The sequence below is a fragment of the Gymnoscopelus microlampas genome (assembly GCF_963454915.1).
Source record: "Gymnoscopelus microlampas genome assembly, chromosome: 15".
Taxonomy (NCBI): domain Eukaryota; kingdom Metazoa; phylum Chordata; class Actinopteri; order Myctophiformes; family Myctophidae; genus Gymnoscopelus; species Gymnoscopelus microlampas.
Genome location: NC_139952.1, coordinates 40,404,952 through 40,424,924, shown reverse-complemented (window position 1 = coordinate 40,424,924; position 19,973 = coordinate 40,404,952). Strand labels below are relative to the sequence as shown.

At 45.0% G+C, this 19,973-nt stretch overlaps 2 protein-coding genes across 13 annotated transcripts in view; both read right to left on the bottom strand.

Annotated features, from left to right (window-relative positions):
* Positions 1-1,633, bottom strand: part of pum1 (pumilio RNA-binding family member 1) — a 56,169-nt gene extending 54,536 nt beyond the window's left edge. For all 9 annotated transcript variants that reach the window (XM_084079634.1, XM_084079636.1, XM_084079637.1 and 6 more), the window contains exon 1: positions 1,537-1,633. The gene's annotated coding sequence lies outside the window, so the exon portion shown is untranslated. The remainder of the gene's footprint in view (positions 1-1,536) is intronic.
* A 2,917-nt stretch (positions 1,634-4,550) lies between these two features.
* On the bottom strand, positions 4,551-18,450 carry nkain1 (sodium/potassium transporting ATPase interacting 1; the record flags this gene model as incomplete). Of its 4 annotated transcripts, none has more annotated exons than XM_084080767.1 (8): positions 18,294-18,450; positions 17,497-17,960; positions 15,964-16,101; positions 14,088-14,168; positions 12,696-12,893; positions 9,009-9,069; positions 5,907-5,988; positions 4,551-5,001 (listed from the first exon to the last, which is right to left on the bottom strand). In XM_084080767.1, the coding sequence occupies exons 2-8, from the start codon at positions 17,548-17,550 to the stop codon at positions 4,992-4,994; spliced, it is 624 nt and encodes a 207-aa protein (XP_083936893.1). In that variant the 5' UTR covers positions 17,551-17,960; positions 18,294-18,450. The 4 variants fall into 4 exon arrangements, with proteins under 4 accessions (XP_083936893.1, XP_083936892.1, XP_083936894.1 ...); XM_084080766.1 differs by having other exon boundaries at positions 17,497-17,957; XM_084080768.1 differs by having other exon boundaries at positions 17,497-17,798.
* Positions 18,451-19,973: the final 1,523 nt, after the last annotated feature.

Sequence of the window (19,973 nt, the reverse complement as noted above, 5' to 3'; positions counted from 1 at the left end):
ATATAGGGTCTCTCTCCCCCCTTGTGTTTCTGATTATGAGTTTCAGATCAGCATGCAATAAAGTAGACAGGGAAATTACAAGCAGTACTTTTTTTTTACAATGAGCCATGCACAGTAATTACCTGTCTGGCAGAGTCACAGTCTCTCACACTATCCATCACCAACCGCAGGTCTGCTGAAACCAGTGTGCAATCCTCCACATTAGCACACACCCCCCTTCAACAAGACTCCCAAGCCATACAGGGTGAAAATACAACAGGACCAGGGGCTGAGCGACAAATTAAGATAACAAATAGCCTTCCCACTCACTGACCATTAGCTCTAGATTTGTTTAATTTTAACTGAAAAGCAATGCTGACCAGCTCTCCCATGTGCTAAAGTTACAGAACCACCCGGAAATCCACAACACACTCTACAGCAATGGTGCTCAAACTTTTAAATTTCAAGGTTTGCCCTTACCTCTGACAGTATACAAAATGGACCCTAACGGGTCCATTTGGTTCCATTTGTATACAGTCAGAGTTACAGACTTGTGAGGGTCAATATAGACCCCCCTAAAGCCAAGGAACCCTGGATTCTACTTTGAGATCCACTGCACTACAGTGTTCATTCCTTAAAGGCAAGCCGCTCCTCCTCGCAGCTTGTTATGTTACCGAGTTCGTCACCCGGAAATAGGCACACAGTGTTTCCATAATACCGAACTAACTGGGTTAATCATTATTCAATACCGGGGGATCAATTCACCGCATACCGGCCCCACAAACACACACACACACACACACACACACACACACACACACACACACACACACACACACACACACGGGGCGTGACAGCCAGGCGACAAACAAGCTAGCAACCTAACGTTAAGGTGTCCCCAGCAACAACACAAACCTAACCTGTCATTCCCCCAAAGCCAACGTCTCGACACGGCATAAACAACACTGTGAATAAGGCAGCAGTTGTGTCTGTGTGACACCATGGGAAGACAAGACAGTGGACCCCCGCGTCCCCCGGTAACGGTGACAGGCCCCCGGGTTGGCTGTCAGTTGTCGGGGGGCTGTTATGGTGGGTTCATTGCTCACGTCTAGCAACATTACATGGCCTCCCCCGTCCCCCGACCGACACACAAGCACCACAACGCAGCCGAGCGGCACCGACCCGAACACGGGCTTGACATGACGTTATTAACGGGGGCACGGCGGTTCCTTACCCCGACAGACAACGGACACTCGTCTCCCTGCTTTGATAAAAATAAGCCCGGACTCGAACCGTTCACTGGCCCCGTCCCACCATCACCACAGGTCCCCCCCCGTGACAGGGGAGGGGATGCTAACAAAGGCCCCGGAGCTTGCCTGTCTGGAGCGGAAGACCCCGACACAACGGGAGGAAGAGGCTGGAAGACGGGGAGGCTCTCTCTATAAAACACCTCCCGGTAATGGCTCGCTTCGAGACATAATCCCCGACAATACTCGGACCGACGTGTGAACGGCGGGGTCCGCGGGGCCACCGCGGCCGCGGAGAGGCGATACTTACAGGCGGAGAGGGTGGATGGTCGCGGATTTCAGCCCCGGTTTCTTTCCGACTCCCAGGCTTTCACTCCGACAACATGGCGGCTCGACGGGAGCAGGCGAGACGCGCTGCATGATGGGAAGGAATGAGGGCGAGCGCGAGCGTGCGGTTCATTGCGCCAACAGGCAGATAGCTCGAGCGTCTCGATTCCCTTTGTTATGAATGTGTGTGTGTGTGTGTGTGTGTGTGTGTGTGTGTGTGTGTGTGTGGGGGGGGGGGGGGGGGTTATTACAGTATTATTACAGTATTATTACCTACTGTTTTGACATTATTATCCACATTGTTTTGTCAATGGTCTTAGCATATGTATGGCCATGCTCATATATCGTTAGTTCTGGTTCTGTCCCATAAGAAAATAACATCTGGTTGTGTTTAATATGGGGTTGTCCCCTTGGACCCCGGTCCCCAATAATAACCTCCGTGTGGTCGGTACACAATGTTCGGGGGTGCGGTGCTACGCCAACATTGGCGACCCATCAGATCATGTGACGCCAGAGGTCGCTAACAATTCAATTCAATCTTTATTTCATTCAGACTCGAAGGTCCATAAATAGTCACATACCAAATGACAAGTAAACACAAACAATACAACAATAAAATAAAATGTAAAATCAGTCCAACCTACAGCCAGTACACACATAACATTGCACTTTAGTTATTTTTGTTGTTGAATGGAACATGTCAAAATGATTTGGTTGTCAGGTCTCTTTTTGTTTTAGTGTTGTACTTTAGTCAGGTCGCGTATTAATCTGATGGCTATGAAATGATGATTATCGAACATACATGCTTACAAAAAAAAATCTCGCAAGGAAATCTCAAAAACGGTTGACTTAATCTTGCAACACGGAATTCGATAGGTCACAACTTGTAGTGTAACAAGGGTAACGGAGTTGTCCGGCAGCCATGGCAACGTGCTGCACCACACTGCCGGCGGGTGGGTGTGTGCCTGACTGACTGACTGACTGACTGACTGGCTGGCTGTCTGGATGCTCCGGCGGACCTCCGGAATGTGTCAATGGACAATGTGAAAAGTAGACAGTTGGTTGTCAACAAAATGCTTTAATAACATCAAAACGAGCCAGATGGCTATATAGCAAAAATATAAAGAAGAAAGGAAGCACCAGTGCGACCATGCATGCACTACTAGACTCTGTCTAGCGTAGAGATGACGTAATGCCGCTAGCATAGAGTAATAAATCAAATCATAGTGGAGCAGCAATAACGGTGCATTATTTGTATAATAAAATAGGATTGTGCTTCATGATCTAAATATTTAATGTCACAGTAACAGTTTAAATGAAAACATTTTTGTAATAACAATAATAATATAGATCTATGTGCATGTACAGATGACAACAGAAGGCACATTTAATTTAGAAAGTGTACTTTTTATTACTTCAAACCTCCCACCCAACACCCAGTAACATATTCACCTCATCATACCAGTCTCCCCTCCCTTCCTTTCCTGGTCGCTCTCCTCTCTCCATCTAAATTGTGATTTCTACCAAGAACTACTCCCTAGGCGTGCCTGTCTGCTGATAGTCTTTTTTTATTTTATTTATTCCTTTAAAGGTCCCCATATCAACATGTTCAGATTGAGATCAGTCAGTCACTTAGCTCAAGGACGGAGATAGTGGTGGCGTGATGGAGCCAAGAGAAAGACAATGACAGGTTGATGAATTAAAAAGGTGGGAGCGTGTTCTCGGAGGAGGGGATGGGCCACTGCTCCCCATAATCAGTTGTTCTCAACCTTTTCAGGCCACGACCCCCCCCCCAAAAAGAATCATAGTTGATATATATGGAATTGTAGGGGTTGAGGCATTCAATTCTGTGTGACTCGGTTCCACAGATAGAGAATATTGTGAAAATAGCAGATCTACAAGCTCACAACGCCTTGCAAGCTCACAACGAGCTTGTAGATCGGCTATTTTCACAACGTTTGCCTCTTTCTTATATTATTTGACAATTTGGCCAATGTTTGACCAGTTTTTTATAGCATAGTTTGTTGATTACTTTTAATGCAGGAACGTTTTTTTTTTCTTTTCTTTCTTTCTTATTTTTTTAGGTATATTGAAAAGGTCTTAAAAGTCCTTAAATTATCACTTTACTGTCATCTGGGGAGTGAAATCATGTGGAGATCCTCCTGGGGGGCCCCGACCCACAGGTTGAGAACCACTGCCCTAAATCATCCAGGACAGGAGACTGAGAGGGACACAGGTAAGGAAACACCCGCAGGTTTGTCGTGTCCAGAACCCCACCCCACTCCCCCACTTGTCCCAAGTAGAACCAACAAAACGATCAGCGGCTGGTTATTTACATGCACAATACCCCCCCCCCCCCTCCCACCCCCCCACACCAGATACACTAAAGGCCCAGTCCCCAAGCCATCCACAAACCAAGGTCCCCACGGCATTAGACCCAAGTTGAGTCAACACAAAATTCAGGCCCCGGTGCACAAAATCCAGTTGAGAACTTATTACTGACCTAAAACATCCGAAACAGGTGTTAGTTAGTACCAGGCTATGACCAAAAAGTTACCATCAGATCCAGTGGCTGACCACAACCGGACCACGGAGGAGGTGACGGGTGGTGGTGGTGATACGTGGCTGGCTGGAGCAGAGGCGCAGCGAAAAAAAGAAACGATGGCTTCAGGACTGGGGAAACTAGACCGCTCTAGTATGACGTCACCACATTTCTAAAACGACAATATGTACGAGCCGTGCCTCATTATTATTAATATTATTATTATTATTATTATCATAATGTGCCTTCCCCCCGTACAAAAGAAAACATGGGCACACCGCACCGTTTATTATTATGAGTCCAGGGTGCATCATCCATTTTGTGCACTAGCTAGTTCATGTGGTTGTTACAGAGACACACAGTTTTGGGAGTGTCGAACGCTGGCAGTTTGGTGAAGTGTCGTCGTCGTCGTCCCCACACCCCGCCCCACCCCATCCCCCCCGGTAACTTGATAGAGGTGCCCTCAGCTCTGTGCCTCCATGGATATCCACGTGATGCCTGTGTCTGTCTGTCCCCTCCCTTCTCCTCCCATCACATGCTGGTTCGTCCCTGAGCGCTTTAACATTCTGTTCAGGGGTGTCTTTGTCTCTCGTTTGGGACACACATACATACATACATACATACGTACATACATACATACATACATGCAAAAACATCCACACACACTCACACACACACACGCGCAAACACACACACACACACACACACACACACACACACACACGCACACACGCACACACGCGCACACACACACGCCTCCCTCTGGATTGTGGAAATAAGTCCATTTCCTGGGTTGAACTGTGACACAGAGTTTGGTGTGAGTTGTCAGGGTGACCAGGTTCCATCCACAGTGACACTGTCAGCTTTTGGCCTGTAGGGGGCGCTGGCTGTAAGACCTAGCCAGCCCTGGGATAGAAGGAAGAGGACAGAAATAAGTGGTTATCCCAATGCCGTTGTCGGGCAGAAACCTCTTATCTCCACGTTCTAACTTTTTTGTGTTTTTTTCATACATTAACGCCCTATACTTGATCATACTACAGCGTCACACGAAAGCATCAAAAGTAGCAGAACTGCAAGCTCGAAACGTGGCGCGAAACGTGGCGCGAAGCGACGCGTTTCGAGCTTGTAGATCTGCTACTTTTTATATTTTTGAATTTGACTCCTGAAAAGTAACAGTTTTGGACATAAGAGGTTATGTAATATAACTCTGTTATGATGATTAGTTCATTGATATACTCATTATAGATGTAATCAGCCGAAACTGAAATTAACTTGAACTTGAAATAGTAATAATAATGGTATAATAGACCGTCCGATAAAGTCATAATAGGTACGAAGAATAGACGATTGCTTGTTGGCTTGGAACTCTGATATTTAGTATATTGTATGTATGTTTTGTATGTAGTATGAGATGTGTATGACTTCATACACAACTCATACTAATATAAGGAGGACTGCAATGGAAACAAGCTGGAAGCTAACGTGGTCAGATGTATGTTATTATGGCATATGTTTTTTTTTCATGATCAGTAAAGATATCAATCAATCAATCAATCAAAATAGTCATGCCAGTAAAGAGAAAAAAAAAGAAAGACAAATCGTGAATTACATGTAAATATATTTGTATAATTCCAAAATATGAACAGTGGTAGTGGTAGTGGTGTGTGTGTGTGTGTGTGTGTGTGTGTGTGTGTGTGTGTGTGTGTGTGTGTGTGTGTGTGTGTGTGTGTGTGTGTGTGTGTGTGTGTGTGTGTGTGTGTGTGTGTGTGTGTGTGTGTGTGTGCGTGTGCGTGCGTGTGTGTGTGACCTACGTGTACAGAGGCTGCAGTTGGAGATGGGAGGACTTCTGAGGCGGCTGGTAGCCGTAGGAGTCAAAGCCGCCGATGAAATCAACTTTGGACAGGAGGAGGAGAGAGGGAAAGAGGAGAAAGCTATAATCATTCCACCGGCCTTTAAATTTAAAAAAGGTTCACAGAGTGCATCATTGCGTCAATTCTGAAACTAAAAACCCACATTATGTCATCATCGCACTGCATACTAATGCCCTTATCGTCTCTGTCAGCTGGAAACCTCATACAGTGTCCAAAACTGTCACTTTTCAGGAATCAAATTCAAAAGCATCAAAAGTAGCAGATCTACAAGCTCGAAACGCGTCGCTTCGCGCCGCGTTTCGAGCTTGTAGATCTGCTGCTTTTGATGCTTTTGTGTGACGCTGTAGTATGATCAAGTAGGGTGTTAATTTACGAAAAAACACAAAAAGATGGAATATGGAGATAAGTGGTTTCTGCCTGACAGCAACGATATGACTCATTATGACGCTGTAAACCATTACGACAAGGCAACCTGTACAGCGCTAGGTAGCTCTTTCTCGCGCTTGCTCTTTAAAGTATTAAACCCTTAAGTGTCTGATGATAAAGAGTAATGATCCATTACTTTTATTCCAAAAATATGGATTCAGACCATTACTTTTTGAGGTCCTTTGGTCAAACAACTGAGATATTAAAAATAATGTCTCCTGTTCTAAAACCTGACATATATTATTTTTTAATAAGCCTCCAGCGGGGCGAATTGGGAAGGAGAGTAAAATGAAAGATAATAATTATTAAGAAATATACGTATGTATAAAAAGCTTAATTAAAATTAAATTACATTAAGATCAATTTGACCCCTTTCTGCTGGTGTCCCTATTTTGGACATGCCATTTTTGTCCAAATGTTTCATAAATCTTTTTTAAAAAAACAGCTGATCTACCTGATCATCTGCTAATTTCACTCTTTTTGTTTTTCATTTAAGCCAGGGGTCTTCAAAAGGGGGTCCGGGACCCCTAGGGGGTCCTCAGAATTACTACAAGGGGGACACCAAATCTTTCTGTGATAGTATTTTTTATTTTTTACATTAACCACTTGAACCCTAGAATCCCTATTCTAAGGAGAACTTTTTTTAACTAGCCGAAAATAGCAGATCTATAATCTCACAACACCTTGCAGTGCGAGGCGTTGTGAGCTTGTAGATCGGCTATTTTCGGCAAAGAGGTTTAGGTGTAGAGGTAGTACACGTTTTCTAAGTATTTAGGGTTTAAGTGGTTAACTGTCATTGAACATTGAACACAACGCTACAAAAGTCTACGACGCTATCTATGAAATCTATGAAAAAGTTTCATCTGCAACACAATTTTATACAATATGTAGGGGTCCCTGCTTCATCTCTCTCTCAGCTAAGGGGCCTTTGGCCTGAATAAAAAAACTCTGAAGACCCCTGTTTTAAACCATTTTACATTAGGGGGGCCGCCGGCAGGGGCTATGGCTATAGTTTGGGAAACCCTGCCTGCACTAGAGTGTGTTGATGATTGAGTCTTTATAAACACTTCCAGGCCTACATGTATACACCAAGCTAAATCCTCTTCCTAGGGTTCCCATACACTAAATACAAACAGGAGGTAATGGTCTTCCCATTATCCTAGCATTATGAATAATTGTAAGACCTTTGCTGTCCTCTTATCCACCCCCTTTTAGCTGAAAGTTGAGAAGAAAAAAAAGTCACTTGATCATGATTTCCAACAAGCTATTATGTGTTTCTTACTGTATTACTATATGGTACTACCTGGTAGCAGCTTTTCTTTATTTTACAATTTGAGAAATATTACAGTGAAATCAGTTGCCTATTTGGACTTTGCATCTCTGATAACAGTGTTGCTATCAGATACTGACATCCCAAAATAACAAGTAACACCAATGTTACATTACATTGTGCGTAATCTCTCAGCACCACTGTCCTAAACTTGTAGAGTTCTGTGTTTATTGTTGGAATAAACACAGAAGCACCCGGGAGGAAGTGGACTAAGAAAGGGGAGGAGCCAAACAGTTTCTGTTTCTACACAAAAAAGGAGGTGTTGCCCCCAGAGGCAAAAACAAAGGAGAAAGAATAATATTTCTTTCATTTTTGTAACCGCATGGGTTCCCAGATTGCATTGTGCAATGACTTGCGATGACCTCATCTTCTATGTCACTGCATATACCGTAATAATGACACCCACACAGCCCATGAGGTAATGATATGGCACTGCGTTTAGACCACCCACCTCACTCGGGCAGACAGACAGACAGACAGACTTCAGCCAACACAGCGCACAGACAAACAGACATATTAATCCATTTAGACAGGGAAAGAATCTGTCATTTCTAGATTTCTTTGGCTATTCAAAAATAGCAGATATACAAGCTCAGAGCTTCTACGAGCTTGTAGATCTGCTATTTCTTTCAAAATCCTTGAATGTATATATTTTTTTAACTCAAATCTTTGCTTCTGGGGATTCTACAAATGTAGAACAGTTTTCTGAAAAACGTATGTTGCTATATCAGTGGTGCTCAAACCTTTTCATGTCAAGGGCCCCCAAAATTATATGTATTTGGCCGAGGACCCCCATCTCAAAATATGTTGTTCCAGGGACCCCCTCCAGAAGATTTGAGTTACAAAAAAATTTGAGTTACCTTTAAAAAATATATATATATTCAAATATTTGCACAAATGTTCAAGAGTTTTCGAAAATAGCAGATCTACAAGCTCATAGCTTGAGCTTGTATATCTGCTATTTTTGAATAGCCAAAGCTTAAAACATGGATAAAGTGGTTACACAGATGCGTTCCCGGTTTGAATGGGTTAAGACATATCAGGACAGCAGGGATTTTCCAACTGCCGCCCGTAACACTCCCACAGATGGGAGCACTCGTGGCGACCAGATGGGACACCTCACTCGCCATGACTCAACTCTAAGCCAAGGAAAACAATAATTTGCGTTCACAATGGTTTTGGTCGACGAAATTAACACTGCACCAGCGTCATCCAAATCGGCCTCCCCCCCAAGACACTTTAAATGAACTCTTTTTTTTTTTTTAGAGCAAGACAGAGGTACTCACAGCTGTCCTCGTCGTCCTGGAAGACTTTGCTAACGTAGCAGGCGTATACAAAGCCGAAGAGCTGGGGAAGAAGAGAAGAAATGGGGAACGCTTGGTTACTTTGAGACTTTCTCATGGATTAACCAGTTTCACCCCGTGGCATCGCTATTTTGGGCACGTCATTACACGCACGCACGCGCACACGCACACGCACGCACACACACGCACACACACACACGCGCGCGCGCGCACACACACACACACACACACACACACACACACACACACACACACAAACACATCTTCAGTGGTTCTTTGGGATTGTTGTGGTGCTATATAGCAGTGGTTCTCAAACTTTTTCATGTCAATGACCCCCAAAATGATATTTATTTGGCCGCGGACCCTCATCTCAAAAACATTTTCAGGGACCTCCAGACGCAAAGATTTGAGTAAAAAAAAAATCACTTAAAGAAATACATTATATATTCAAAGATTTGCACAATTTTTCATGATTTAAAAAAAATAGCAGATCTACAAGCTCATAGCGCGGCACTCGGTCTATGTATATCTGCTATTTTTGAATAGCGAAAGTATAAAAAATGGTTAAAGTGGTTAAAATGATTGTGACGCTACATTAACACATTTTTCTGGGGACCCCCTGGTACCCCCCCAAAGACCCCTGGGGGTCACTGGACCCCACTTTGAGAAGCACCGCTATATAGCACCAAAAACGAAAATACGAGGCAAAGAACCGCTGTTGGTGCTATATGCTATATAGCACCGTTTGTTTGTAGTGTGGATATAACATATTTCTCAAATAGCAAGAATAGTACAATTCAGCATCGAGTCCCTTCATTCAAGAGTCAAGATTCAATGTCTATTTTATCCTTACATCTTATATATCAGTACTCAGTACAGATCTACAAGCTCAGAGCTCAAGCTTGAAGATCTGCTACTTTTGCTACTTTCAGTGTGACGCTGTAGTTGGTTTGTGGTTTCTGCCCGACAGCAACGATATATACAGTATGTTTATGTACACAGTGTTCACATGTTTATGTGTCATGTGCCAGTGTGTGTGTGTGTGTGTGTGTGTGTGTGTGTGTGTGTGTGTGTGTGTGTGTGTGTGTGTGTGGTCACTGTGGTGTGTGTGAGTGAGGGGGGGCTATGTGCGAGTGTGGGAAATGTGTGAGTGTGTGTGACTGCCACACACAGGCTGCCTGCAGTTGTTTGGGGGGCGAGGAGGCGGGGGGGGAGTGATTAGCGCTTCCGAAGCTTATTATTGCTCTTGTTCCTGGTCTGTTCGTACATAAACCTGATTGTCCGGGGAAGTAGATCTTTTGCAGCCTATTGCCCCGTGGCCTTGCGGCTGTGAAGCCGCTGCCAAGTGGCCAGCATCTGAAACAGTCTGTGGTTGTGATGGCTGGCTAGGTGTCTTTGTTTACTGAAGTCAGACTTCTGAATAATAATATATAGGCTAAAAAGGGAAGCCACAAACAAATAGATGAGATTTTATTTTTGTTTAATTATGTCCTTTACAATGTAATGTACAGGAACCGCAATCAGGTTGGGGGAATTTAATGCAGTATATTCTTCTTAAAACTGTAACTATCCGGAATTACAGTCGGTCCTTACTTCTTAAGGTATTATAGTATTCTAGTTAGTTAAGCATTGGTCAAGCAACACTAGATGCAACAAAGAGAAATAAACATGAACTTATGGATTCCAAAAATGACTGCTTTGGGGTAGTATCTGATGGTATTCAGTATATGGTATTCAAGTATAAAAGCAAATAAATGTCATTTATATGAATCAAATTAGAATAAACATACTGAAATATAAACTGCACAGATTGAACTTCACTATAGCTGCGAGGAATGACATGCCAGGTTCATTGTTATCTGCCTGCTTAGAAGAACAGCTTTTTGGAAGTAATATTTGACAATTCTTCACTGTACTATAAACAAACAAAATCTGTTGGAGAATATTGAAAGCATGATCCATTGCTTTCTCCTTCATAAAAGGCTTAATGATTGGTCAACTAGATAATAGAACTACATTGATACTACCAGATTATTAGACCGGGAACGCATCTGTGTCATTTTAAGATTTCTTTGGCAATTAAAAAAAAAGCAGACATACAAGCTCATAGCGCAGCACTCGGTGCCGCGCTATGAGCTTGTATGATCTGATGCTGATCTGATACTTTTGATGCTTTTGTGTGACGTTGTAGTATGATCGTAGGTAGGGCGTTAATTTACGAAAAAAAACACAAAAAGTTAGAACACGGATATAAGAGGTTCCTGCCCGACAGCAACGATATTGTGTACTTATAGCAGACCTTGACATCCACCTATAGGTCCACATGGTTTATTTGCAGACTATGAATTGGGTTTATAAACTGGGTTTAGCTGAGAAACACATCATTTGACGTCTCCTGCTCTTGGCAATCTGTTTGAGGTGCAGTGCGTTCGTTCATTGTTGACAACTCACCACCCACACAAGGGATCGTTGTTTTGATCATGGGAGAAATTACGTTTCTCCCAGGCTTTTCTGAAAAATACAGAGGAAAAAGGCCACCTTAACCGTGGCGTCTCTATTTTGGGGCATGCCAAACCCATTTAGACCGTAAGCCCATTCCAAAAGCGGCTTCTAAACCCTAACGTAAGTTTTCTGAAAAACTTTGATTAATTGCCCTAGTGTAGCGGTTTAGACCGTACGCCTTTCATGCGGAAAGGTCGTGGGGTTCGAACCCTAAACCCTACGCCAAATCAAATGGGTTCTAGATGGATCTGAGCCAAGTCTCCTGCAGGAGGCGAAGTCTGAAGCCTGTCCTGGACGGGAGCCTCCAGATGTAAAAAAACAGATGATGACATATATATAGCAACAACTAACGTGACACAGATGCTATCCTGGATTGAAAAGTATCGTAATAAAAAGACGTATAGGTTACAACCAGGTCTAAATGGGTTATAGGCAAAAATCTTAAGACATTTTAAAAGAATAGTAAAATATGAGACAACTGCATCTCACTGGCTGTGGGATAATGGAAAAGCCTAGACCCACCCAGCACCTCATTGATTGTGCTTTGATTAGTTGATCATGAACAAGCCACATCCATTGCATCTTGCCATAACTTCCATCTATCTACAAGCTCGCTTGTATATCTGCTATTTTTGATTAGCCAAAGAAATCTAAAATGACAGAGAATGGGTAAAGAAAGCAAACTGGCCCATTCAATGTTATTATAAACGTTTTAAATATCATCATCTGTTTTTACATCTGGAGACTCCAATCCAGGACAGGCTTCAGACACACCTCACGCAGGAGACTTGGCTCAGATCTGAACCCATTTGATCGTATGCCCTGTTGCTGGCGTCAACCCCCAGGCAGGATTCGAACCCACGACCTTCTGCATGAAAGGCGTACGCTCTAAACCACTACATTAGGGCAGCCCACATGAATGTTTTAAATATATTGTTTAACCTTACGTTAACTATTTCCTGGTAAATTTGGTTGTTGGGTTGTTGGATGGGAATTCCTGGGATTAAACCCTACTGTACAAGACCATGGAAATCAATGGTAGGTCCTTACAATTGCTGACAACTACTATGTGTGTGTGTGTGTGTGTGTGTGTGTGTGTGTGTGGGGGTACAGTATGTGCATGCGTGGGAGTGTGTGCGGACGAGTGTGTGTGTGTGTCATACATACAGCGAGTAGGACCTGCAGGGCTGAACTCAACACCTCGATGTACTGGTAGTCAAGGAGACACCCCGACACGGTGATGACGTGGTGGTCGTCCAGGGCGATGTGGGAGTCCAGCACCGGCGTTACCAGGCAACCGGGCCCGTGCTCCATCCACCACGACCGGTGGAGGGACGTGTTGAACGTCATGAGGAAGTCCCTGTCCTGCACGCACGCACACACACACACAATGTTTTGATTGATTGATTGAAACGTATTTATTAGTCGGAAATGTAAACAGCGTGTGCTACAGCAGGGGTCTTCAACGTTTTCAGCCCAAGGACCCCCTAGCTGAGACAGAGATGAAGCAGGGACCCCCTCTATATTGTGTAGGCCTACAATTGTGTTTCAGATTAAACTCGTTTTTATTTTACTGCTCTTTTTTCCCTCTACTCTTTGCCACCTCTTTGCCAAAAATAGCCGATCTACAAGCTCACAACGCCTCGCGAGGCGTTGTGAGCTTGTAGATCGGCTATTTTTGGCAAAAGTTCTCCTCAGAAAAGGGATGCTAGGGTTCAAGTGGTTATGGTAAAAAAAAAATCATATCTCACAAAGGTTTGGCGGACCCCCTGTAGTAACTCTGAGGACCCCCTAGGGGTCCCGGACCCCCTGTTGAAGACCCCTGTGCTATGGCTGTGCGGAGGCTAAACGGATAGCTGAAAAAATACCTGGGAACGTGTTTCCATTGTGGTCCTACGTATTCAATTCATCAACATAGCATAAGAATACACGTCATGTAATACATGTCATCAACAAATACAAACACTATGTGCAAAGGAGAAAAGGGGGAAAAGTCGGCAGTGAATGGCACCTCCTTTCTATGGGAATTTACATTTACCTCCCCTTGTGGTCTCCTGATAGATAGCAATTCAGGCCAATTTAGTCCTTTTGTGATACAAATATGAAAAGATATGTATGTGCAGTATGCTTGCCCCTGGGCCTTGTACTAAAACCCAATAAAAAGATCTTGAAAAGAAAGTATTTCAGGCCAATTTTTAAAGAGGCCAGTGATACACGTCTTTGTTCAAGGTTTCTTTATTGGTATTTTCCATTTTTACATACAGGTCAATAAGACAAAAGCATACAAAACAGTGTATACTAGTGATACACATCTTGTAATGGATGGTGTCGGGGCATTCCACATTTTGTAGAAAAGTAGTAGAGTGAGAATTTTCCACTGTTTGTTCTAAATTTGGGTGGATGGCACTGTCTTGGACAAAAGCGCACGCACTGTCGCACACAGTATAATTACAGAGTAACAATATGGGTGGAAGGCACTATCTTGGACAAAAGCACACACGCACGCACACGCACACACACACACACACACACACACACACACACACACCAGGAGCTTACCTGAGACAGCTGTCCCACCTCCAGGTAGTAGCAGATGATGAAGGAGTTCCAGCCCACCCACAGCACCAGCCACACTGCATACTGCAGACAGCAAACACAAACAAGGAATGAAGCCAAAATAAAACCTCATGACTGAAGCATTTTGTTCATTAGAATTATGTTTAGGTATCATCGTTCTTTAAACCTATGTTCCCTGCTGTTCTACGTACAGACAAACCAGTCGAAGAAGTCACCAGATTGAGGCTTTTATGAAATATCCGAGACCCTTAGGGGTTTTATGGAAGATACTTCTGTTCTGAACATGTTTTCTATTCTGCTACTTTGACCAATTCAAATACTCTTTAATCTTTAAGTAGCCGATCTACAAGCTCACAACACGTCGCTGTGAGCTTGTAGAGCGGCTATTTTAGCTGCGCAACATGCTTCCATAGAAGACATTCTGGCTTCTATGGAATCTAAATGACTGAAATCAGGCCGTCCGGGCACCTAGGCTCCCAATGTAGCCTGACAGTGCATCGCGGGTTCGAGTCCCGTTCCTGACAATCTTTACTGCATGTCTCTCCCCATCTCTCTCTCTACCTGTCCCTCTCTACTATACCTATGAATATAGGCAGAAAAGCCCCATAAAATATCTTTAAGAATAAATAATAAATGAAATCAGTCGTGGTGACTGAGAGCTTTAATCCATGGACACCATTATCCGCGAGTCAGTATTTGATAAGGTAGTAAAGGTACTGTACAGTACTGATACAGTATGTGTACAAGTACATGCAACTAGTATGAACACGTGTGTCCACGACCACTGTGGATACCGTGGACCACAGATGAAAGTTCACAAAATTGTCCACACTTACTTAGATTAAGCAGGAAAGCAGTTTAACCTGCCATTAATTTACTTTTTTGACTACATCCTTATCAGTAATGGTACGGTATACAGACGATTTTTACCACTTTAAACCTGGCGTCCCCCTTTTTTTTTTAAATAAGTGTTTGAAAATGTTCAATACTGCTCAAGAATAGCAGATACACAAGCTCACTGAGCTTGTAGATTTTTTTATTTTTGAAAGAAGAATTGTTGTAATGTAATAGCATGCTTTTTTTCCTGCTTTTTAAAACCCCTTTCCCCAAGATGTTGCCGTTATGTCAATGAATTCCTCCCCACGCACATTTCCGTGTTGTCACTGCAGTGCTGTTGTATACTACTGACTCCTACCAGCGAGGAGCCCCCACGGGAGGAAGCAGAGCCTCCATCCCACTCCTCCCGCACCAACACTACCTGCTGACGGGTGCCGCCCCCCCCCAGCCCATAGGAGTATGTGCAGTGACAAAGATCACCCTCCTAGACCCCACCCGGCTTCCCTCCCCCAGAACCAGAACCCAAAATCCGGCATCATGGGTTCTAGTCCAACATATTAGGAGTTACTAGTGTTAGGGGATCCTTCAGCTTTTTAATGATTCCGGTTCCTTAATGATTCCTTCTTAGCGGTCCGATTCCTTAGCGGTTCCCTTTAACGAGTCCTAACTAATCTGTAACTCTGAGAGGGTACAAATGGAACCAAATGGATCCTTACGGGTTAATTTGGTTCCATTTGTACCCTCTCAGTGAGAGAGAGAGATGAACAGAATCCAAAATAATGGATTGATTGGACATCTAAACCTATTGCCATTAACAGGAATCGAACTCTCAACCTTCGGACTAATAGGCTGCAACACTACCTATAGTGCTATAGCTTTGTCCAGGCTGATGTTGTCTGTTGAAGATCATAAACTCTTGTGTCTCTTGTGTCATGAACCAAGCCAACACTTATATCACTCGTGCAGATAGAGGGCCAGGAGATTGAGTAACGAACGGGGAAGGTGAGCGGATAATACTCACAAAGATGAGGTATCTGGAGCGGAACTGCACGGTGCCGAACATGCCCAGGATGACGGCCATGATGTGCAGGAAGTTGGCCAGGATGGGAGCCCACTGGTAGCCCAAGAAATCAAACACCTGCCTCTGGAGGGCTGCCACCTAGGGGACAGGAGGGGTGGAAACACACACACACACGCGTTAATGGGAGATGCATTCACACACACACACACACACACACACACACACACACACACACACACAAAGACGACGTAAATAAACATCATTCCCCAAACACACATACATAAACACCTACACACTCACACAGCCACAATGGGTTTCCACGCACGGTCATAAAACACAGACATACACACACACACACACACACACACACACACACACACACACACACACACACGGCAGGGACAGGGACACACATACACAGGTCTGCCGCAGTTGTTTCCATGGTAACTGCCTGGAGCTCCAGCCAGCCCAGTGACTGTAAAAGAGGAGCAACCCCCCAAAAGCTCCCCCAAAACTAATGAGAATCTATGGGCCTCATAACAACAACACATCATCAGTGCCTCCCTGCAAACAATAGCCTGCTCACCAGTAAAGCCCTGTCCGTCCGTCCACACACACACACACACACACACACACACACACACACACACACACACACACACACACACACACACACACACACACACACACACACACACACTACTACACGCATAGCCCACATAGTCTCATATTACATAGTTATTACATTTTAGACAAATAGGACTTGAGCTATTTGGAGACACAAGGAAGGGCTAAGTTTAACTCCAGAATGGAGACCAGATGGGCAGAGAGCAGGGGGGGGCTGCTGGGGGGGCTCCTCTGACACACCACTTCCAGCCAGGGGTCTTTACTTTGCCTCTTCACGTGGTTACAGAACACACCATTCACACCTTATTTTTCCCTCCCTCTCTCTCTCTGCTACACACACACACACACACACACACACACACACACACACACACACACACACACACACACACACACACACACACACACACACACACACACACACACACACACACACACACACACACACACACACACAAAACAGCAGCACAGCACACACATATGCTGAGCAGCAGACACAGAGCACTCTTCTTTCTTAACACCATGGTGCTTCCCTCTCTTTCAAGCAAGCAAGCACACACACACACACACACACACACACACACACACACACACACACACACACACACACACACACACACACACACACACACACACACACACACACACACACACACACAGAGCCTTGTTTAATGCCCATAGTGAGGCATGCCACCGGGACAGCTGCAGCTGTTTGTAAGGAGCAGAGAGGGCCTGATTACAATGTGTGGCTCTGTACCACATTGGCTTTAATTATATCTTTCTAGTTTAGTGAGGGGATGAGTTGAAAGGCAGTTAACAGAGGCGCGCACGAACGCGCGCGCACACACACACACACACACACACACACACACACACACACACACACACACACACACAGTCACTTACCAACTGCAGTGAGCATATCACCAGCAGCGTGCATCTCCCATCGCACTTCCCCATCTTGGAGGGCTCTGGACGCGGCTTGGAGCCGCGGAGGCTCCGGGGGAAGGACGGGTCCCCGGTCAGATCCAGACTGCCTGCGGTCTCAGCTCACACCATTCCCGGCTAGACGCCTCCTTCCTCCTCCTCCTCCCTCCCCCGTCTCCTCTCCTCTTCCTCCCGGAACGCTGCTGGTCTCTTTGCGGTTCCCCCCCACTCAGACCCACTGACCCATGTTGACCGCTGGGCTGTTCGTCGGTAAATATTAGCTGCGGGGTGGTGGGTGGGTGAGTGGACGGTGGTCACTGGTCACGGTGGGGCCGTGGGGGGGGGCGGGTTTCACGGGGGAAGGGAGGAGGGAGTGGGGGGGTGGGGGTCTGCGGTCCGACCGACCACCGCCGACGAGCACCGTCTCACCTCGGCCACACCTTCTGGCGGCGGTTCGGGGAGGAGGAGGAGATGGGGGGGGACACAAAGAAGGCACAAAGAAGAGATACCGAAAAGCTGTCATAACGTGGCCCCGGGGGCTAACGACAAGAAATGAGCATCATATGATAACGGATCACACGGGGGGAGGACGAGGAGGGGGGAGGAAGAAGAAGAAGAGGGGGGGGGGGGTGGTGGTGGTGGTGGTGGTGGGGGAGGAGGAGGGAATTGACCCGACGGGGGAGGGAGGGAGGTATGGTAGCTACTAGGCTAAAAATGAGATCTTGCTACGGCGGACAGAGACACACAAAGCGGTTCATTGTAGACTATAGACTCACGGTTCTCTGTCTGGAGAGACTCCTTCTCCTTCGATCCTCCTCCTCCTCGGTGTTCCAACGGGGTTTATAATCGGGACGACCGGCTCCTCTTTGAAACCCGGGTTATTCTTCTTGGGGGTCTTCTTGCTCCTACAGTCCGCCGGGCTCCGCTTCACCGTGTCGCGGAGTCTTTGTCAACACACACACACACACACACACACACACACAGTCAGTGGATGGTGGGTGTCGGGGCGGGCTGGGCTGAGGAGGAGCCGGGGGAGGAGGAGGAGGAGATTGGGGGGGGGGGGGGGGGGGGGGGATGGGGGGTAAGGGGGGGATCAGTCAGTCACCACCACCACGACCCCCCCTCCACAAGCGAGCTGTGCCGTGCCGGGATTCTGTTCTGATTGCATGAGCATCCATCCGCCTCGACTGAGACGAGACGAGACACAATGTGACATATAGCTCTGTAATAACACAATGGTTTTCAGCCAAGGACCCCTACATATAGATTTGGCCGCGGACCCCCATCTGAAAATGTTTTGTAGTAGGGACCCCACAGAAGCAAAGATTTGAGTTAAACATTTTCGCTTAAAAAAATATATTTAGTCAAAGATATGCACACATTTTCAAGATTTCAAGAAAAATAGCAGATCTACAAGCTCTTAGTGCCGCGCTATGAGCTTGTATATCTGCTATTTTTGAATAGCCAAAGCTAAGTGGTTAAAATGATTGTGAGGCTATGTTAACTAATCTCACTGGACTGGGGACCCCCTGGTACCCCCCAAGGGACCACTGGTCGTCCCCGGACCACTGGTTGAGAACCATGTACATATACATACTCCCAATTTTTCTGTTTTTTTTTTAATATTTTGACACTTGCTTTGGCAATGTAAACGTATGTTTTCTCTAAATGCCAATGAAGCTCCTTTGAATTGAAAATGGGATTGAGGAGAGAGCTAGCACACACAAAAGAAATGAGACCCTCCACACCAGACCAGACCCTCAGTTGAGCAGAAATGAGCAGATCTACAAGCTCACAACACATCACAGGGCGATGCGTTGAGCTTGTTAGAGATCTGCTAATTTCGATGCGACCGTGCGAGACACGTTGCGCAACTATAAAGTATAAATCGCCAGGTTTTAATAACGCTGCCACTATAGTATGGAGGCTGGAAATGTCCAAAAATGAATGGACAAACAAACACACCTATCATCAGTTGTTGTTTTTTAAGACTAGAATTTGTTCTGTATCAACGGTTTGTTTTTATCTTGATTTGTGAAGTGCCCATGGGTGACCTCACCTGAAACTAAATGTATTGGCTATATCATTATCTGATTTATCTGATCTACAACAATAAAAGTAGACACACAAAAACAGTGTCCCCTCAGTGCCTTGTGTTTTGGCAGTCAAAAAAGGCTGAGTCCAGGGCTCTTTTATCTTTTATCATGGGAATCAAAATAGAAGCATCATCAATTTCTCAACAAATAATGTTATCTGTTGATTTTATTGTTGCAGATCATTTGCGCTTGGCAAATAGAACCCCTGTTTACATTTAAAAACGTGCAAATGTTTTCTAATCTCTGTTAATACAATAACATGTCTTGGGAAAGGTGTCAATGAAATTTCATAAGGTACATTTCTGTTATCCAACTCTTGGGACAGAGTGGAAAGTGAGGGTATACACAGTTGTAGTAAGG